The following is a 21,999-nucleotide window of genomic DNA, read 5'->3' as shown; positions in this document are numbered from 1 at the left end:
ATTTCATAAGAAATATTTTTTGTTTATTCACCCAGACCTGTTCAGTTTCTGGGGTTCCTTATTAAAAAAGTGCAATAATATTGTCATGAATTCGTCCCACAAATCAATTTTTCACCAGATTTATTTTGGTTGTTGCAATTTCTATTTCTGTTTTGCAACAAATACCTTATTTATTTATTTATTATTAAACACACTTCTTGCCACACCCCATAATACTTTTATCTGTTGTCATCCTCATTCTTAGTGGCACTTATAACAGCATTACAGCATTACTCAGTCTTAACTAACCCACACTAACCAGCTTTAGGCTAACTGTCAGTCAACCAATCAGAAACAGTCTGAGCACAAAGATGCTTTAATATATTATTTAGCAGCAAACTGGCTTCTCTTACATTCAACAAAACAGCAGACATCGTTTTGAACATACATTTCAATGCAGAAATCAAACACATGACATGAAATTATATATAAAAATATCATAATATGCCAATAACTGTGATAAGTGCAAGCAACTCAAAACAACGTTTCACTTGTTTCGCTCTCATTTTAGCCTTAATGTCCCTGCTGCCAAACATCTTATAAATAGAAATGATATATTACGATAATATTCAGGGTGAAGAATGTTATAAGTCATCTCATCTGAAAGGAATCATTTTCTAAACATATAGTTTAGAGTCGTTCCATGTAAACTGAATCTTAGAATTTTTGTGAAAAGAAACAGGAAGTGGTCCTTTGTGTTTCCTTTGTGACTGCATTTACGTCACACAAACCTACTGAGACACATCATCTGCACACACACAAGCAGATCCTGTCGTGTCAACCACCAAAACTCATCATTTACACACCATTACGTCATTCCAAACCAGTAAACCCTGGTGTTGAGAGCCAGTTTGACCAGTTAGCATTAACCAAGTGATAAGCAGTCTAATTTCAGATTCAAATGAGTCCAATCTAGCCTTAAAAAGTAAAGTTAGATGACTAACCGTTAAGCGGTTTAACTGAAGAACTGTCTTTTTTCTCTGGAACTCAAATGGAAATGTTTAACAGAAAGTCCACGTTGCTCTTTTCTATGCAATGAAATTGTAAACTTTATGTGTCCCTGCAGCACAAAACCAGTCTTAAGTCTCTGGGGTTTATTTGTAGCAATAGAAAACAATACATTGTATGGGTCAAAATGAACAATTTTTCTTTTATGACAAAAATCATTAGGATATTAAGTAAAGATCATGTTCCATGAAGATATTATGTAAATCTCCTACCATAAATATATCAAAACTTAATTTCTGATTAGTAATATGCATTGCTAAGAACTTCATTTGAACAACTTTAAAGATATTATAGATGTTTAGATGTTTTTGCTCCCTCAGATTCCAGATTTTCAAATAGTTGTATCTCAGACAAATATTGTCCTCCGAACAAACCACACATCACTGGAGAGATCATTTATACAGCGCACAGATGATGCATACATCTCAATTTCGAAAACTGACACTTATGACTGGTTTTGTGCTTCAGGGTCTCATATAAGTATCATAACAGCTGCCCATAGTCTGAAACACTGAATCTCTTTCTGTAGCGCTGTGTTTCACTGAATGAGGATGAGCAGAAGATGACAGAACGAATGCTTCAGAGCAGTGACAGATGGCACAAAACTAGCTCTCAAACTTCCTCATTTTCACCGCAGTTAGATTGAGCTCGTCAATTTCTGTGTAGCCCAAAGCGTGCTTCTATCTGATAACGTTAAATCCGTTCTGGCCCTCAACACTAACTCTGCACGTTTTTCACTGGCATGTAATCGTCACTAGAGGGCTCTATCAGCCCACAGCCGCTCTGGAGGTCCAGGTCTAAGCCAGGTATCGTGCAGCTGGGTCGCAGCAGCAGATCCATGCGCTGAAGGTCCAGGAGCGGGTGTCTGCTCGGCTGCGGCGTGGGCAGATCCTGGGGCAGCAGAGGGGTCAGGGTCAAGCACAGAGGACTGGGCAGCTCCGTCTCCTCCATGCTGTCCTCGGCTCCGCCGGCGAAACCTGAATCTGGACTCTGCGTGTCCTGGCGCAGCTTCTCCAGCTTCTTCAGAGAGAATTCCAGCTCCTCTCCGTCCATCTCTTCGGTGATGCGCTGAGGAAGCGTCTCCGAGCCACTGACGCCCCCCGCTGGCCCGTAGGAGGAGTGCGCCGAGCAGGGCTCCAGAGTGTCGCTCGGCCCCTTGGAACTCTGGGACAGGAAGTAGGTGGAGTTTGAGAAGTTGGAGAATTTGACGTTGTCGCTCCATGTGTCCTGCAGACTGCCGCTGTTTCTGTGTGTGCTTCGGGAATCGCAGGCGTCCTGCAGCTTCACGACCTCGACCGGACTGATGAACTCAGTGTCCACTCTGATGAAGCTCTCGTGCACTGAAACCGTCCCCAGCCAGGACTGATGGAGAGAACGTGAGGTCATGACAAACAGAACAGAACAGAACTGAACAGAACGAAAGCTAACGTATGTCTGACTCACCTTGAAATTCCCTCTGTGGCTGGAGTTCAGATCACCAAAGAATTTGGAGGGATCAGGAATATACGTGGAGCCCTTCTTCTGGACCCTGAAAGATGAACCAGCCACATTCCTGTGGCTCATGACTCATTCAGTGCTCAAACACACACTTTGTAACAGATCATAACAGACGTAATGTCTCTCGTATAACCTGACACGTTCTCACTTCAATAAATCATTTACAATCGTTTTTAGGTTGAGAGGACATGAGTCAGTTTGTTGCTTTATAGTCATTATAGTTAGTCATTATTACAGTTATAGTAATTATTAGCTGCATTATGGTTATCACTGTTGTTATGGTTATGGTTATCGTTGTAGCTGTTGTTTGTGATCACTCACCTGTTGGTTCTCTTGCACTTGACGAGAATAGTGAGGATTAATATGATGGCCAGAGTGATTCCTGAGAGCATGATTCCTGCCTTCGAAGAATCCAGCGGGAGAATCTCTGAAGAGGCAGATGAGAGCGTTAGAGTATCGCTGCACATGTGTGTGTGTGTGTGTGTGTGTGTGTCAGACAGGTGTGTGTTACCTGTTGTTTGGGGTGTCTGACCCACATCAGACGTCCAGCTGTACTCTTCACTCCAGTCGCTCCACACAGCATTGGGCAGATCATACCTGACTCTCACCCTGATCACATACTGATGATTTAAGAGTAAATTGTCCTTTGGCAGCTCCAATTCAAGTTCTGTAGTTTTTACGATAATATCCTCCACATCCTACACAGACATTGACGGAATCAATCATTTCTGCTGTGATGAACGCGGATAGAGACAACTTACAGCTCTTTAGTTATTGCTGAATGTGCTGTAAACAGTATTTATGAGCACACTGGACATGCACAAGATTCTCGTGTTTGGCATCGGTGTGTAACTGGAGAGTGAATAAGCTAATCATCTGTTGGTTGTATGTTATGATGCAAGAGATGTGTGATGCTTTACGTATTGTTGATTTTCTTTATGTGTAAAGTTTAGAAAAAATAAGCCCCGATTTCAGAAATCATGTATAAGCAACTGTCAAAAATGAACTTTCTGTTGTGGAATTAAAGGAGAGGCTGATGTTCTCACCTTCCAGCTCTGAGCAGCAGATCTGTACTGGACCCCAAACTCAGCATCTAAATAGGGTTTTAAAGAATCCCAACTCCAAGAAACATTGCCCCCGTGAACGTCCACTTTCTGAGGAGGAGCCACTTTCACAGCTGCACACAGAAACACAACACGATCGCTCAAGCAAACAGTTTATTTCAGACTGGAGCCAGAACCGGTTTGTGAGGAACAGAAGCATAACAAAGTGTCTAACGCTCATTAATGAACTCATCATTCACACACTGACACACTCTCTAGCTTCGGTTCAAGAATGTGTGCATGAGTTATTATATTTGACTCACCACTAACTTCTGCTTTATGTTTTGCTATTTCAGCCACAGGATTTGTGTAGTTTTTACACCGGACTTCTTCATGCAATTCGGCTACTGAAATTATTATACCTCTCTGCAGCAGAAAAGAAAGAAATAATGCATCTGTATGACACGTCACAAGTTTGCTTTGGTTTTCAACTCATTGCTGGATGATCAACAAGACGTCAGATTAACTTAAGTGGCATCAGTCACCTTGCTTTGAAAGACCACGGTTGCAGAGCGTATGTGAGGCTGCATCGGGTCTGCAATCAAAGTTGCGTCCTTTTTCTCCAAATTACTGAAATCACAGAAACTGAAGAATTGATTTCACATATAAAAATGAAGCACATACACATACATTTTTCCACTTTTACCTCACAAACTAATCATGAAATCAATCATAAAACTCTTTAGACACTAAAGAAGCAACAGAAAACTGTTCCACATTCACGAGTTCTGGATCATGTACGATATAAAGGCTGATTGTTTAATCACGAGCTATATACCTCAAACGAGTTGACTTCTTCTCAACTGATACTGTAATCCAGCATTCGGTCTCGGGTCGGATCGGAGGGATCACGTCCAGATTTGAGGTGTCCCAAACACATGTGAAGGTGTTGTGGTAATCATTATAACACTTTAAACCTAGAGAAAGAGCAACTTTTGAGCAATTCAACCTAAAAATAAAGATTGCAAAAGACTGTTTTCACAGTAATGCCACAAAATAACCATTTTTAGTTCCCCAAATAACCATACAGGAAATAGTTCATAAAAGAACCCTGCTTATTTTATTAATCTAAAGAAACTTTTTTACATTTTAGAGACCCTTTTTTTGCAATGGAAATCTTTTTGGATGTTGAGGGTTTTTTAATGGACTCATCAATGCCAATTAAGAACCTTTGTTTTGAAGTGAAAAGTACACACATTTACAGTTGTGTGTTTCACTTGTATTAAACCCTTTACCTAGAAATATATCAAAAGAGATCAATCTTAACAAATCATATTTATCTGACTGTTATTTGTAGCAGTACGGTCCAAGTTTAGTATGTAGTACCACAAGGCTCAGTAGTGGGACCGTTACTTTTTACCATGTACGGCGGTATAGCTGGTTTTGTCAGAACTAACAAGACATATTTAGAAACACACACACATACATACACATACAGATCACAACTCAAACACAAAGCCCATCAGGAGTTCTTACTTTGATCTGCAAGAGCTGAATATGACGACATCATCATCATCATCATCATCATCGCCAGAGTCTGCATGATGCCGTTTTCATCCCAGTATGCATCTGAAAATCTGTGGGAGACAGAGAATTGTTTCTTATTTTCTTGGCAAACACACAGAGAATGAAAAATAAACCATATGCATTTTACATACATTTCCCTAAAATGCAATGCAATAAACTTCAAAATACAGGTAAAACACCTGTAAAAAAAGAAAAAAAGAAAAAAACAGTACATTGTGTCCTATTTTATGGATTTTATTATAGTGCAGGTAAGAGTGCATGCATTCATTTTCCTCCAGCAAACGTTCACACACTCAACAGGTGGAAAAACCCAAAGCCACAGACAGAAAATAGCAAATACACAGGTCATACACCCACAGACTCAGAGATATGAGACACAGAGCTTTTAATGTGTGATTCAGAGCATGTTAATAAGATAAACGGCTGTTAACCACATGACTGAACAAACGCATGGAGAAGTGTGACAGACTCGATGGGAAGCCTTATAACTTGTGCTCTCAAATATCTTTGATTGAAAGTCTTTGATTTTCTTTTCTTCCTGTTTAAACTGTAGATAATAATCATCAATAAAATGGAGAAAAGAAAAAAAACATCAGCACTAAGTCTTTAGGGTTAAGGTTAACTATTAAATCAACACACTCATATTTCAAATAAATGTCAAAACTTGGAAATGACACGAATGGAATGGAAATATTTTATCATTTTATATTTGATCTTTAATCACCATAGAAGGGAAACGTATGATGCTGCTTCATTACATCAGATGTTCATTAATTTCAAATATCATCATCTCCATCAAAATAGAGTTTTGTACAGAGAGCTCATACATAGGCGTATATGATTTAAGTTTAAAAACTCAAGTGTTCAAGCAGAAGCTTCAAGCTGACACATGTGTGTAGAGACTCAGAGCGAATAAAAGTGTGTTACATACGTGTGGAGCGGAGACGTCCCAGCTCTGAGCGTTGCGATGTCACTCGCCCATGTTCTTGTCTGTGAGCTCGATCACACATACACCAGGGTAAAAGAGCTCAGCCCTTCCTGTCACACACACAGGTAGTGAAGTAGGACATGGATTAACCAGCGCTGGGCTGTGGTGTCATTTACACTGAAGGAAACTGAGCAGGAAACGAGAAGCGTGTAGGAGGAGTGTTCTCCCTCACTCACACTCACACTCCTGGCCATTAACACCAAAGACACAGCAACTCACACTCACACACATGTGTTGATAGACCAACAAACCGTATAAGTGTGTGTGTGTGTGTGTGTGTGTGCGTGTGTGTGTGTGTGTGTGTGTGTGTGTGTGTGTGTGTGCTGCCATAGCTTCACATTTCCGAGAAGCTTTGAACGAGAGAAGCGACCACAGTTTGTGGTTATGCCCCTGTCCCTTTACAGCTCTATCTATCTATCTATCTATCTATCTATCTATCTATCTATCTATCTATCTATCTATCTATCTATCTATCTATCTATCTATCTATCTATCTATCTGACTGTTTCTATCTATCTATCTGTTTCTATCTATCTATCTATCTATCTATCTATCTGACTTTCTATCTATCTATCTATCTATCTGACTGTTTCTATCTATCTATCTGTTTCTATCTATCTATCTATCTATCTATCTGACTTTCTATCTATCTATCTATCTATCTATCTATCTATCTATCTGACTGTTTCTATCTATCTATCTATCTATCTGACTATCTATCTATCTATCTATCTATCTATCTATCTATCTATCTATCTATCTATCTATCTATCTGACTGTTTCTATCTATCTATCTATCTATCTGACTATCTATCTATCTATCTATCTATCTATCTGACTGTTTCTATCTATCTATCTGTTTCTATCTATCTATCTATCTATCTATCTATCTGACTTTCTATCTATCTATCTATCTATCTATCTGACTATCTATCTATCTATCTATCTATCTATCTGACTGTTTCTATCTATCTATCTGTCTATCTGACTATCTATCTATCTATCTATCTATCTATCTATCTATCTATCTATCTGACTGTTTCTATCTATCTATCTATCTATCTATCTGACTATCTATCTATCTATCTATCTATCTATCTATCTATCTATCTATCTATCTATCTGACTGTTTCTATCTATCTATCTATCTATCTATCTATCTATCTGACTGTTTCTATCTTATCTATCTGTTTCTATCTATCTATCTATCTATCTATCTATCTATCTGACTTTCTATCTATCTATCTATCTATCTATCTATCTATCTATCTATCTGACTTTCTATCTATCTATCTATCTATCTATCTATCTATCTGACTTTCTATCTATCTATCTATCTATCTATCTATCTATCTATCTATCTATCTATCTATCTATCTATCTATCTGACTTTCTATCTATCTATCTATCTATCTATCTATCTGACTGTAACGATTAATCCCTTTGTAATCATCGGGAAGAAAGAGGCGGGAACCGGCGCACAATCAAAATACATTTTAATAATCACAAAATAAATACAAAACAGCGCACCAGCCCCTCGCGGACGACTGGTGCGCGCAAATAAAAACCAAAACATAAAATAATATCCCAGGCCTGGTCCTCTCTCGTCCTTCACTATAGTCGCTCCAGTTTTATATCCTTCCATCTCCTACGTGGGACTCGATACTAGCGGTGGGGCTCAGGTGTAGCTCATCTCCAATCACTACACCTGGCCTCACTCCTCGTTCCCACGCCTCTCGGCCCCGCCCCACTCGCCACATACCCCCATCGCCCCTCGCAGGCCGGGGGGTACTCCCGAGACTGCGCTCTACTCCCCCCCCCCCCCTTCCCTCCGGGGGAGACCGCTCACGGGGACCTGCGGGAACCTGGGGGTAGGACAGACGAGGCGAGAGAAAAGGAGATGGAAGGAGGAGCTACAGGGACGACAGAGGGGAGAGGAAAAAAAAAAAAAAAAAATCCGGTTCCCAGACGCACTGCTGCTCGGCCCTCCACCGGCTGGGTGATCTCCTCCGCGGTGCCCGGCGGTGGCACTGGACGGCCCTCGGCGGACGGCACGACACTCCTCCGCCGCCCGGTGGACGGCGACGGCTCCTCCGATTTTGGGCAGCGGCAGGAGTCCCCCGTTCCCTGCCCCTCCGGATTCCGTCACGGAGGCGGCAGGCTCCGGCCCCCTGGCGAACGGCGCCGACTCCTCCGCTCCCTCACGGACGGCAGCCGCCCCTCCTTGTCGTGGGCGGTCGGCAGCGAGCTCGCCCGTCCCCGGCAACTCGCTCCAGCCCACCGCCTCGAGCGTCCATGGCGGCACATACCTCGCCTGCTCGAGGGCACCGCGGATTCACCACAGCGGCGAGGGATCTTCAGCAGCGCGTCCCTCCTTCTCCCGGGCTTCGGCACCACTGTAACGATTAATCCCTTTGTAATCATCGGGAAGAAAGAGGCGGGAACCGGCGCACAATCAAAATACATTTTAATATCCAAAATAAATACAAAACGGCGCACCAGCCCCTCACGGCCGGCTGGTGCGCATAAATAAAAAGCACACACATTAAAATAATGTCCCAGGCCTGGTCCTCTCTCGTCCTTCACTATAGTCGCTCCAGTTTTATATCCTTCCATCTCCTACGTGGGACTCGATACTAGCGGTGGGGCTCAGGTGTAGCTCATCTCCAATCACTACACCTGGCCTCACTCCTCGTTCCCACGCCTCTCGGCCCCGCCCCACTCGCCACACTGACTGTGTCTATCTATCTATCTATCTATCTATCTATCTGACTGTGTCTATCTATCTATCTATCTATCTATCTATCTGACTGTGTCTATCTATCTATCTATCTATCTGACTTTCTATCTATCTATCTATCTATCTATCTATCTATCTATCTATCTATCTATCTATCTGACTGTGTCTATCTATCTATCTATCTATCTATCTATCTGACTGTGTCTATCTATCTATCTATCTATCTGACTGTTTCTATCTTATCTATCTGTTTCTATCTATCTATCTATCTATCTATCTATCTATCTATCTATCTATCTGACTGTTTCTATCTTATCTATCTGTTTCTATCTATTGATCTATCTATTTATCTATCTATCTGACTTTCTATCTATCTATCTATCTATCTATCTATCTATCTATCTATCTGACTGTCTATCTATCTATCTATCTATCTATCTATCTGACTGTTTCTATCTATCTATCTATCTATCTATCTATCTATCTATCTGACTTTCTATCTATCTATCTATCTGACTGTCTATCTATCTATCTATCTATCTATCTATATATCTATCTATCTATCTATCTATCTATCTATCTATCTATCTATCTATCTATCTATCTATCTGACTATCTATCTATCTGACTGTCTATCTATCTATCTATCTATCTATCTGACTTTCTATCTATGGTTCTATCTTGTAACGCATATGCAGGTCATCGATTCATCGGTTAAATTCAGGCATACAAATGAAACTTTTCTGCACTAAATGCCTGGCCTGGCTCCAGCCTGGCTGGACTTAAATCATTTATGATACCCGTGCGAGCCTCAAAGGAGATACGCAACCCCCAACCACATTCCTGAAGAGACTGGAGACAAAAAGAAACCTTTCTTAGAAGTTCCTTACCTTCATCATTTTATTAATAATATGTATTTTTAATATGTTTTGTGTGAACCATGGTTAATCCTTGTTATGCGAGGATTATAATTTTACTAGCCTATAAATTGGAAATGTTTTTCCTCATTTTAACTCTCTCAAAAATAGTCATGTTTATGTAAGCCCCACTCCTCTGCAGCTCATATAAACTTTATGACCCCTGGGCAACAGGACAGGAGAGAAGCCAAATCACTGGTTTCTTTTCCCAATGCATTCTAAACCATTACCTTTTTGTTTTTATGTTTTCTAAATGTATTACGTATTTCTTTTTGGTACATTAGATGTTTCCCATATAAATTGGGACTATCTGCAATTTATTAGCGTGTGTTAATCTTTAAATGTGTGTAATTCTGCATTTGAATGTAACTTCGTATTTCTATCAGTTATATACATGTACTGTTTGGTGTTCTTGTAATCGTCATGCTTTGACAGACCCATTTATCTAAAGCAAAGTAATGAAAAATTTATTATTCTGGAATTACGAACTTGCTAGAATATCCCTATTGAAATGTGACAAGCCCTAAATCTTTAGGGGGTTGTTTCCACAGAGACAAAGGAACTTTTCCCGCTGCAGATCGCTGACGTTCATTGGTTGTTCACGCGAACAGAGGCGTGAACTATCTCAAGCTATAAGAGTCGACCGAACAAGGCCCGCCTCTCTCTTCTTACGCTGACTCGCCTTGGGCCCCGCTCATATCGCCGTCCCCCTCAGCACAGGGACTGAAAGGGGGAAGCCATTATCATGGCTCCTTCGGAAGCTTTCGTTTTCGTTGTTTTCTTTTCTTTTCTTTACTAAGTTTATTCGACTATTCGCCTCTCCACACAAGGAAGGCGAATTCTAGAACATTGCTTGTTAAACCTTTCAAATACCGCGTGATCCCGCAACAGCCGGAAGATGAAGGAACACCCCTTGCCACAAAGGACCACGTGGCTCCACGCTCACGCCAAGATCCAACGCGCACGCTGTTTTCAAAAGATCCAGCGCGCGTCAGTCTCCAGCTCACGCACATTGGACACTTTGCAAGTATCACTTTTCTATGGAGATTTAAATGCTGCTTTAAAGTGTTGCTGTGATTTGATTGGTGTTGGCTTCCAAAAAGGTTACTGACTGATTTTCATACCTGAGCTCATTCTGTGATCTCTCTCGCTTTCTCCATTTTCTCTTTCTCTCTCTCTCTCGCTCGCTCGCTCTCTCTCTCCCTTATTTGGATCCCGTTATGTCTTGTATAAAGTTTACTGTCTGTATTGTCGTACGCATATTTACTCCGTGTGATTTGTAGTTTCAATGTATTATTAGTTTAATTATTAAAAACCCTATATCCATGATTGGCTTGGACTCCACCTTACTCACATTACGAGTCACTGAGATGTCTGATCTTTAGCTACAAGCTTTAAATTTAGAAACTAAGGATAGGATAATGTTTTCATGGCCAGAGAATATTTTTCCTTGAATTATAAGAAGTGATAACTTTATTGAAAATTGATAGGTCAATCTGGTTTGTTGGACAAACCACTGTTTGATTTGCAGTAATTTACAGTAAGAGATATCACAACAATTGATATGAAGAATGGAATATTGACATATTAATGAGTAAGTTACAGTGCCCTGTGATTATTTATTGGTATAGGCAATTGAGCTATTGTTCATAATCAATAAAATTTAATGTAACTGTCATCTGAGATATATATTAATCATATTCCTGATTAATTATTCAAATTCCCTATATATCATTTGAGTTAATTATTATGCACTACTCATTGTTGTTACAATCTTCTCTGTGTTCTTGTGTCTGAAGGTTCCCGCACATCTGAGGGGCTGCACCTGTTATTTTTCTCTCGTGTCGGTGTGAGACTGAGCAGCAGAAACAGATATTCTCATTTTACTCTTTCAGAAAACAAAACTCCATCAGTAGCTGTATGATTAATCTGTTTCTGTGAAGCCGAATGCATTTTTGGTTCAACATGAATAAATATAGATGGTCTCTTCTCGTCTATATGCTGCTATCCTAATGTAGAAAGACAGAAGCACAGGCGACGAGAGACACAAACAGCTGCTGAACTCGGTGCATTAAAACACTAATCTTCCAGTGAATGAATCGAGCTACAGCTAATGTGTCTGTTCACTACAAACACGGCCTGGTGCTCATAAGTAAAGTTTATTTATCGCTCACAAGAATTAAGTCAGACTTCACAAACAAGCATGCGATCTCAGCCTTCTTGAAAAATCTGTCGAAATTGCAAGAGGACAATAGAACGTAATAGCTGATTAATTGTCTGTGCAATTAAATTGACGATATTGCCAGAAATTGTACCCCCAACTAAGCAAGCCAATGGCAACAGTAGCCGCATTTCCACTGTGGGGTCAGTGCGAGCCAGGGCTTAAACCGGCCGGTGGGCTAACATCCTCGGGCCAGTCGCACTGAGGCCAGAATAGTGCTGTGTTTCCACAGTCAGGGCCTGAAGCTCCACTGCACTTCACTAAAACTCATGCCTGCAACGCATCTCTAAATTGGTATCGACTGTACCAGTTTTCATAGTAAAACCATTCTGAGAAGAAACTGCATCAGTTATGACATCATTCATCAGCCACAGTACACTTTCAGAAACCTGTCATCATGAGCACACTGACGCCATCAGACGAGAGCAAACACACGCATGGAATCAGGCTCAAATGAGTCAGCACTGAACTGACTTGATCTGAGTAATAAGATTATAGTCTTTCTGAGCTGCAGGTCCAAGCCGGCTGTGAGCTGTGTGTTGCCAGATCCAGCTATTATAAGCGGCTTTGCACTTGTTTCTCCCAGATAATGTGACCTTTTTAGGGAATTAATAAAGTGGGAATTTTCAGTTTATATACAGTACAGACCTAAAGTTTGGACACACTTCTCATTCAAAGAGTTTTCTTTTAATGTCTTGACTATGAAAATTGTAGATTCACACTGAAGGCATCAAAACTATGAATTAACACATGTGGAATTATATGTGGAATTATATACATAAGAAAAAAGTGTGAAACAACTGAAAATATGTCATATTGTAAGTTCTTCTTTAGCTTTGATTACTGCTTTGCACACTCTTGGCATTCTCTTGATGAGCTTCAAGAGGTAGTCACCTGAAATGGTCTTCAAAAGTCTTGAAGGAGTTCCCCGAGAGATGCTTAGCACTTGTTGGCCCTTTTGTCTTCTGTCTGCGGTCCAGCTCACCCCTAAACCATCTGGATTGGGTTCAGGTCCGGTGACTGTGGAGGACAGGTCATCATCACGCTCCTTCTTGCTCAAATAGCCCTTGATGCCTTCAGTGTGACTCTACAATTTTCATTGTCATGAAAATAAAGAAAACTCTTTGAATGAGAAGGTGTGTCCAAACTTTTGGTCTGTACTGTATCTTTAACTAAATTCCAAAACACAAGATTTTGATTATTTTAGTTTGTTTGGCATTTGGGGATAATTTTTGTTTGTCACTGTAGTAATACCTGGCAACACTGCATCACCAGGACTTAAACTGACAGTAATAATAAAAAAAAAAATATATATATATATATAAGGAGTGTTCTCTAAATAAAAATAAAAGCACAGAGAGCACAGGCACATTATTGCTGACAGGATACTGCATTGAGTAAGAGAAATTCAATAATCATTGTGATATTATCCGTATGAAACTGTATCAATGCTATCAAAAACAGCAGTATAATAATATTAAACATGCAGACGCATGTCAAAGTATTATCGTAAATGCTTACTAATGTAAACTATTATAGTAATTAGCATTGTTGCATGAATAATAAAGAATAATACAATTATCCAACCCTAAAATATATTATTTAACAAATTTTGGTGCAATAGCTAAACAAAGGTCTAATTTAACAAAGTCTGTTCTCCCAAAACAGAGAAAACATCTCTTATGAACATCTAAATGTCTGTCACTTTTAAAGTGCATATGTTTATTGAGATGCGTTTGTAGGGGTTATAATAGTGTAGTTCCTAACACCTCGCCCACCTTATGGTTTCCATAATTAGTTCTGTTATTTTCCTGTTTATCACTGTGACACAATCTGTATTGCAAAAAGCACTACAGAAATACATTTGACGGGGCTGAATAGCATCATATAGTTTGTTTCAGGATGTGGGTGAAGGAGATAAAATAAGAAGTGATCCACTACTTTTTCCATTCTGACCATTAAAAAAATACTCCGCTCCCAATCAGTAAAGATTGCCTTAAAAGGTGAAACTGAGAGCCACACTGGGAGGATGCCATGAAGAAGAAACATGTGATGTCTATTTTATACAGATGTAATGCAGTGAATCTATAACAGTCATATGCAACAAAGCAAACTTAGATATAGACGGAACATAATCTGTGAGTGATGCGTAATTCAAACCATGTGACTAAGTGTTATTTCTGACTAGAGTTTTTCACCCTGGCCTGCACTATAAATCCATAAAAATAGGGCATAATGTACTGTTTTTACAGGTTTTTTTTACCTGTTTTTTGAATTTTGAACTGTGTTTTAGGGTTCATATAAATGCTTGAATGATGTCCTGTAAGAATATTAGCAGGGCATTCTCTGTTTGTTTGGGTGCATTTGAGCCAGATCAGGTCTTAAAACCAATATGAATTATTTCAATCAATTACATCAAAGCCACTAATCACTAATCAAGTTTTTCAAAAGTTGGTGTACTTCTTTTACCCTGAGCATTAGTGAAGAGCTTAAGGTGAAACTTGAGTGAATCAGGGTAAATATTACTAAAATAGAACATTTTTACTCATTTTGATATTTAGTGTAATTTCAATCAAGCTGTACTTTTTTGTCAAGTTAGGCAAAAATATGAGATTTTGGACACATAAAACACTAGTTATTAAACCGACTTGCCTTAGCAAATCAATGATGTCAGATATTGTTGAAGATGAAGATGTTAATGCAGAAATTAAATAAACTAAAGGGTCCACTGAGGCCATAGTTTAGAAACACCCATTTATAACACATCTGTATACAAACAACATGAGATATTTTAATATCAGTCTTATGAAAGTAGGCACAGTTTCGTTCGCCTATTTCTGTTCGCTGGGTCAAACTGGGTTTCTGACACTTTGGCTAATTTAAATATTCGAATAGAGACCCACATTCACAGGTGAAACTGAAACCGGACAAACTTTCACCACTTTTCAAAATGACCTTTCAGCTCCTGTCTACAGCATTAAATCAAAATTAAATTAAAATCATTCAGAGATGCGCTGAACTTCCTCCATCACTGCAGGAGAGACTAGTTTAGTCTAGTTTATAACGCTCATGTGTTTCTGCTGCCAGTAAAAGAGTTTCTGTTCAACTCAAAAACATTCATGACAAACTAATGGCCCACATTTTTTATTTTACAAAACCAGTTTAACATCTGACAAGAAGTCAAACCTCAAATAACATCCATCAACCACAAGTGAAAGAGTTTCTGATCAAGTTGGGCAGGCCTAAAGTAAAACAGGACAAATACTGGTGATCGATAGATAGAGGTCGGAAAAAAAACATTTGTGGTTTTACCACAGCTCCGACACACACACTCTCTCTCTCTCTCTCTCTCTCTCTCTCTCACACACACACACATACACTCACTCACGCACGCACGCACACACACACATACACTCCAACACACACACTCACGCACGCACGCACACACACACACACACACACACACTCACGCACGCACGCACACACACACACACACACACACACACACTCAACATCAGCTAGTTATCATAAGTGGTCTAAATAAACAGCTGATGACAAGGTTGGTTGTCATCAGCTGTTTATTTGGTTGACCAAGAGATCTGTTATGTTTTTTTTCTTCTTAGAATCATATAATAGGCTATCTATACCACACAGACACACACACACACACACACAGACACACACATGCACATTAGTGTGTTTCCAAGAAAAAAAATAGCTGTCACTCACACCTCTGATGTCACATCCTTCTCTCTGTCCTTTGCTGTTTTTCCATCATCTTATCACACACCATCATCACCCCCTCCATCAGTCTGACACACACACACACACACCATCATCACCCCCTCCATCAGTCTGACACACACACACACACACCATCATCACCCCCTCCATCAGTCTGAGACACACACACACACACACACCATCATCACCCCCTCCATCAGTCTGAGACACACACACACACCAGTGTTGAGTACTCGAGACTCGGACTCGGTCTTGGACTCGGTCTCGAGACCGTATTTTAATGGTCTCGGTCTTGTCATGGACTCGTGTGCATTTTGACTCGGTATTGACTCGGACTCGAACATATTAGGAATCGGACTTATGACCGAGTCCACTCGAGTCCCAATCAAAATATTTCATTATTATTACTGTATGTTAATGTTTATTTAAATTGATGTATGATTGACATCCAATGACTGGTGATTTTCTTTTGACGTGAGACGTTAGGCCAGCGACACACTGGATGCGTGGCGCAAGCGTCTCAGCTGCGTGGCGTGTCTGTTTTTAATTCGGCTCCCATGTTAACAGGTTAGAGCTTACAGACCGCCTGCGTGAGACGCGCGGAAAACCTGTGCATGCTAGAAATAGAACCGACGCATATTTTTCACGCGACACGCGTGCATGTTGGAAGCGTTTCCAGCAACAATACTGTTGACGGTTTCCTATCAGTAGGTATGTAAAAAAAAAAAAAAAAAAAAAAAAAAAGTTGATATTGTTGTCATGAAGACAAGAGCCTGGTTTTTCGGCAGCCTCCCTTTATGTCACCGAGCGCCGAGTCGTCAGACACGCTTCTGGTGTGTAAAGACACAGAAAACGTGAAGCAGCCACCACGCTTCTAGCACGCAGCAGAGACACCACGCAGCCAGTGTGTCACCGGCCTTAAGTTACCCTCCTGCCATCCGCCTGTAGTGATCCCGCTTTCCAGAAAGCCACATTGCTACATTATTTCTCTCAACTGTGTTATTTTTTACAAAGTAGGACAAAATGGTCACAGAAAAAAACTAATATTGTTTAATTAAATTATATAATGAATACAGACACAGACTGACTGTCTCAACACTAAACACCCCCCCCCCACCCCCCCACCCCCAAAAAAAACTTTTTGGATGAAATTTTCCTGGACAGTCAGTCGGCTCTTGTGTGTATGCCGTCCGTAACTAAAAAAAACTTCGACTAGTGTGTATTTTACCCTGCATTAAAACGCACCATCCAGGGAAATTAGCATTAGATTATCCGTTGCTGTTACAGAAAGTGATAAAATGGTACCTTTTGTCAGTCCCCGCTTCCTCTGCACCAATAGAGAGAGTTTTAAGTCTGGGTGGATTGATCATGAGACCACATCGTGCTCGGTTGGGTAGCAGGATGGTCTCCTCACTTATTTAAAAAAAAAAAGTAATTATGCCCATCTTTAATCTTCACAACATCTAAAGTGCACATAATCCAAGACATTCTAAGGATATTAGCAGTCATTAGTTAAGCTTCAAGGTTAAAAGTTATGTAAAAGCTGTTACAGTTGAACATTTACAGGTATAATGGTACAGTAATGTTACTTGTACTAGAAGTGTTATGTAGAATTACAATATAGAGTCGTACAGTAATATTATGTGTACTAGAAAGGTTATATGGATGTGTATAGTGGTACAACGATGTTATGTGAAAATGAGCACTTAATATTGACAAGTAACACTTCATAATACTAATAAAATTACCTTTACACCACATACTATGTGGCACTTTTAACCTTTATTGTTTCCACCAAACATTTGACATACTCTTGAAGATTTCTTTAGGTCTTGTCTCAGACCCAATCTCTCTGGTCTCGGTCTTGACTCGGACTCGAATGAGCTGGTCTCGACTACAACACTGACACACACACACACCATCATCACACCCTCCATCAGTCTGACACACACACACACACACACACACACTCATCAGCCCCTCCATCAGTCTGAAACACAAACACACACACACACACACACACACACACACTCATCAGCCCCTCCATCAGTCTGAGACACAAACACACAAACACACACACACACACTCACACACCATCATCAGCCCCTCCATCAGTCTGAAACACACACACACACACACACACTCATCAGCCCCTCCATCAGTCTGAAACACACACACACACACACACACACACACTCATCAGCCCCTCCATCAGTCTGAAACACACACACACACACACCATCAGCAGCCCGTCTATCAATCTGAGACACACACACACACACACACACACTCATCAGCCCCTCCATCAGTCTGAGACACAAACACACAAACACACACACACACACACACACACACACACTCATCAGCCCCTCCATCAGTCTGAGACACAAACACACAAACACACACACACACACACTCACACACCATCATCAGCCCCTCCATCAGTCTGAAACACACACACACACACACTCATCAGCCCCTCCATCAGTCTGAAACACACACACACACACACACACACTCATCAGCCCCTCCATCAGTCTGAGACACAAACACACACACACACCATCAGCAGCCCGTCTATCAATCTGAGACACACACACACACACACACACACACACTCATCAGCCCCTCCATCAGTCTGAGACACAAACACACACACACACCATCAGCAGCCCGTCTATCAATCTGAGACACACACACACACACCATCATCAGCCCCTCCATCAGTCTGAGACACAAACACACAAACACACACACACACACTCACACACCATCATCAGCCCCTCCATCAGTCTGAGACACACACACACACACACACACACTCATCAGCCCCTCAATCAGTCTGAAACACACACACACACACACACACACTCATCAGCCCCTCCATCAGTCTGAAACACACACACACACACACACACACACACACACTCATCAGCCCCTCCATCAGTCTGAGACACAAACACACAAACACATACACACACACTCACACACCATCATCAGCCCCTCCATCAGTCTGAAACACACACACACTCATCAGCCCCTCCATCAGTCTGAAACACACACACACACACACACACACACACACAGAGGAGCTCTTCCTTCAGGTTCTGGAGTTTTGCTCATTACACAGCACAACATTTCAAATACTGAAGAACCAGAAGAACCTGAAGAACCTCTGTCTCGCAAGGGATAAAGTCTAAAGTGGCTTCACCAGCGAACTAAGAACAACATATTGCAAATGCAATCACGTCAGGACACCCTTGCACACTCGGTATAATATACCATCAAGAATTTTGAACTTCTCCCACTGTTTAAAACCGGCAGGGGACTATGACCTGGAGACAACAGCTGGTGTGTATCCTGAGTGAGCCACTGGACCGCTCTATCCCTCGTGCCTACTTCCCACTCTGTATGAATATCAAGGATTGCCGACACTTCCACATTAGTGACAGCACAGCTCCTACCCATCCATAGATGCATCAGTACATAAAATGAATGGCAGGCTGAAATCGGGGTGAGCCAGTACAACAGATTCTAACAGGGCTGTCTTAAAGCTGCAGTAGGGAACTTTTGACGCTCTAGCGGTTAATAAACAGAACTGCTTGCGTCTTGTGGAAGAACATCGTAGCCGGAACTACTTCTCTCTGTTTATGTCTATGAAGAATCACAAAGGTACTGGGTTACTCCGCCGCGGTATCCCCGAAGCAATCTAAAATAGTCTGAATATAAACACTTATTATAGGTGCACCCTAGTGATTCAGGACAAGCTAAAAACACGGTTTGGAAAATGGATTCATGGTGTACTCGCTTATTATATCATCAGTGCCTCCAATGATGCTCTGGCTCTTCACAGTCACCGTCTCATTGTTTTTGGGATCCGGGTACACATTGAGGTCCTCAGCACCAACAACAGGGAAGACATCAGCTATTTTTGTGTTCCTTCTCATTGTTATAGCTTTATCAAGGGGATTCATGATCCTGACTGGGACCCATCCATTATGGAGCCAAAAGAGTCTCAATAAAGATAAATGCACACACTACATTCACAAATGCACACATAGGATTCATACATGCACACACATAATTCATAAATACACACACAGGATACACAAATGCGCACAAAATTCACAAATGCACACACAAAATGTAAAAAGCACAGAAGATTCACAAATGCTTACAAAATTCAGAAATGCACACACAATTCAGAAATGCAAACAACATTTACAAATGCACTAAAGATTCACAAATGCACAGGACAAGATTCAGAAATGTATTTCTGATGCACACACACATATATCTTGATTTACAAACTGCTTGCGGTCTGTGAACTTCACTGCATTTGTGTGTGAATTTTGAGACTCCTCTGCCTTGGCTCAACACACAAATGCCTTTTTTTAAACAGGGAATGATCTGCAACCAATCAGATTTCTCCCTTGTTTGAGCCAATCACTTCGATTGTTTACTTATAGCCAATCAGCAAATGACTCACTTTCCTCAGCGAACAACTCACTTTCCTCACACAGCCGGACACCCACTTTGCGCAGCAGGAGACTCACTTTCCGCAGCCGGAGAGTCACTTTCCTCTCGCAGCGAACGACTCCCTTTCCTCACGAGTCACGCAGCGAGCGACTCACTTTCCTCAGCGAACGATTCACTTTCCTCACCCAGCGAAGTTGAGCGAACGATTCCCTTTCCTCACGCAGCGAAGTTGAGCGAACGATTCCCTTTCCTCACGCAGCGGCGACTCACTTTGCGCAGCCGGAGAGTCACTTTCCTCTCTCAGCGGACCACTGACTCTCTCTTCATGTAGGGACCGAATATTGTAATTAATGTGACTTCTATATTGCATCCAAAGAATATTTAGATATACTTAAAATATTCAAAAAGGTGTAATTTTTTTTTTTTACTTTCATTAAAATATTTCAATAAAATGAAATAATTGCCTATTGCAAATTTATGAATCCATGGTTAACTTTTTTTCTGCAGTCACAGTCTGGGCTATATGTATTGAGAAATTTTAAAAATTTATATTTTGTAAAAAAATAATAAAAAAATAAACCTGAATTGTAATCTAAACATCTGTATTTCCATACAATTTCATAAATATGCTGTGTGAACGCATTCATGTGATTGGCTTATAAGTAAACAACCACGTGGAGTGCGTTCTTGTGATTGGCTAAAAGAAGGGAGACATCTGATTGGTTGCTGATCATTCCATTGACTCTTCCCACCATGATGCCTTTCTTGTGGGACTGCGCCTTGGATGGCTCAAACACAACAGCACTTCCCATAGAAATTGGGGTATTTGACAGAAGGCTACCCCACACAAGGTGTTCTTATTTGGGCGACAGAGTGACGGACTGGTCTAGTTTTGCAGTTCCCACAACATCAGGGATTTCACTACCCTTCCACCTGTTAATGCCTGACAACATGTTCAGAAACTGCTCAATTTCAGGTTTTCCAGATGTCTGAGGACGATTCATCACATTCCAGTAGTCAGAGGTTTGCTTGAGTTGAGTAAGTATGAACTTGATAACATTAGTTCCTAGAATTAACTGGTCTCTCTGTCCCGGGACAACTAGTGTAGGCACATTCACTAACTTGCCATACACATCCATCTTCAGCTGATAGACTCCTTTTGGTCTGACTTTAACACCACCAACATCCCCATGTTCAAAAGTTCACACTCTGTTTATCCACTGATCGTACACGCCATGGATCCGCTATCCTGTAGAGCTTGGATTGTGAATTTGTCATTCAACAGAACTGAGGTATAAAACAGACTATCAGCCTTTTCCAACCTTGAGATATTCTGGAATAAGACGATACTGTAACTGGAGACAGACTTGCAACATTCATCATAAACAAATAAACCATCTTCCAGATTGAGGGTTTGACACTCTGCTCCCTTATGTGAGTGTGTTAGTTTCCCTGAGCATGCGGGTCAGAAGCAGATGGAATAGAAGGGCTGACGACTTTGTGACATTGCTTCTGCTGATGCCCAATCTCCAAGCATATCAAACATCTCCTTTCTCTCATACAATGTGAATGGGTGGAATGTTTCCTATCACCGCAGACTCTGCATGGGGGAAAGTTGTGTCACTGAGTTGTTCTCGGCTGTGAGATGGGAGCATTCTGACTGGTACGCTCCAAAACCCTTACCAGAATACTTAAAACAAATTGCCAGCTTCTGAAGTTGCAGGTTCAACAGTCTT

The 21,999-nt window shown here is 40.9% G+C and overlaps 1 protein-coding gene across 3 annotated transcripts in view; it reads right to left on the bottom strand.

The window, feature by feature from the left end:
• Positions 1-339: 339 nt before the first annotated feature.
• Positions 340-21,999, bottom strand: part of LOC113095155 (interleukin-2 receptor subunit beta-like) — a 27,127-nt gene continuing 5,467 nt past the window's right edge. Inside the window, exons 2-11 of one of the 3 annotated variants that reach the window (XM_026260776.1) lie at positions 6,106-6,212; positions 5,124-5,224; positions 4,426-4,564; positions 4,133-4,217; positions 3,911-4,013; positions 3,591-3,721; positions 3,056-3,242; positions 2,866-2,971; positions 2,491-2,599; positions 340-2,409 (exon numbers count right to left, since the gene is read on the bottom strand). In XM_026260776.1, coding sequence (XP_026116561.1) covers positions 1,765-2,409; positions 2,491-2,599; positions 2,866-2,971; positions 3,056-3,242; positions 3,591-3,721; positions 3,911-4,013; positions 4,133-4,217; positions 4,426-4,564; positions 5,124-5,190 — 1,572 coding nt within the window. In that variant the 5' untranslated portion in view covers positions 5,191-5,224; positions 6,106-6,212 and the 3' untranslated portion in view covers positions 340-1,764. The remainder of the gene's footprint in view (positions 2,410-2,490; positions 2,600-2,865; positions 2,972-3,055; positions 3,243-3,590; positions 3,722-3,910; positions 4,014-4,132; positions 4,218-4,425; positions 4,565-5,123; positions 5,225-6,105; positions 6,213-21,999) is intronic. The other 2 variants (XM_026260779.1, XM_026260777.1) reach the window with 2 other exon arrangements.

This window comes from Carassius auratus, unplaced genomic scaffold (assembly GCF_003368295.1).
Source record: "Carassius auratus strain Wakin unplaced genomic scaffold, ASM336829v1 scaf_tig00215630, whole genome shotgun sequence".
Taxonomy (NCBI): Eukaryota; Metazoa; Chordata; class Actinopteri; order Cypriniformes; family Cyprinidae; genus Carassius; species Carassius auratus.
The sequence above is the reverse complement of the archived record's forward strand: the minus strand, read 5'-3'. Positions and strand labels throughout refer to the sequence as shown.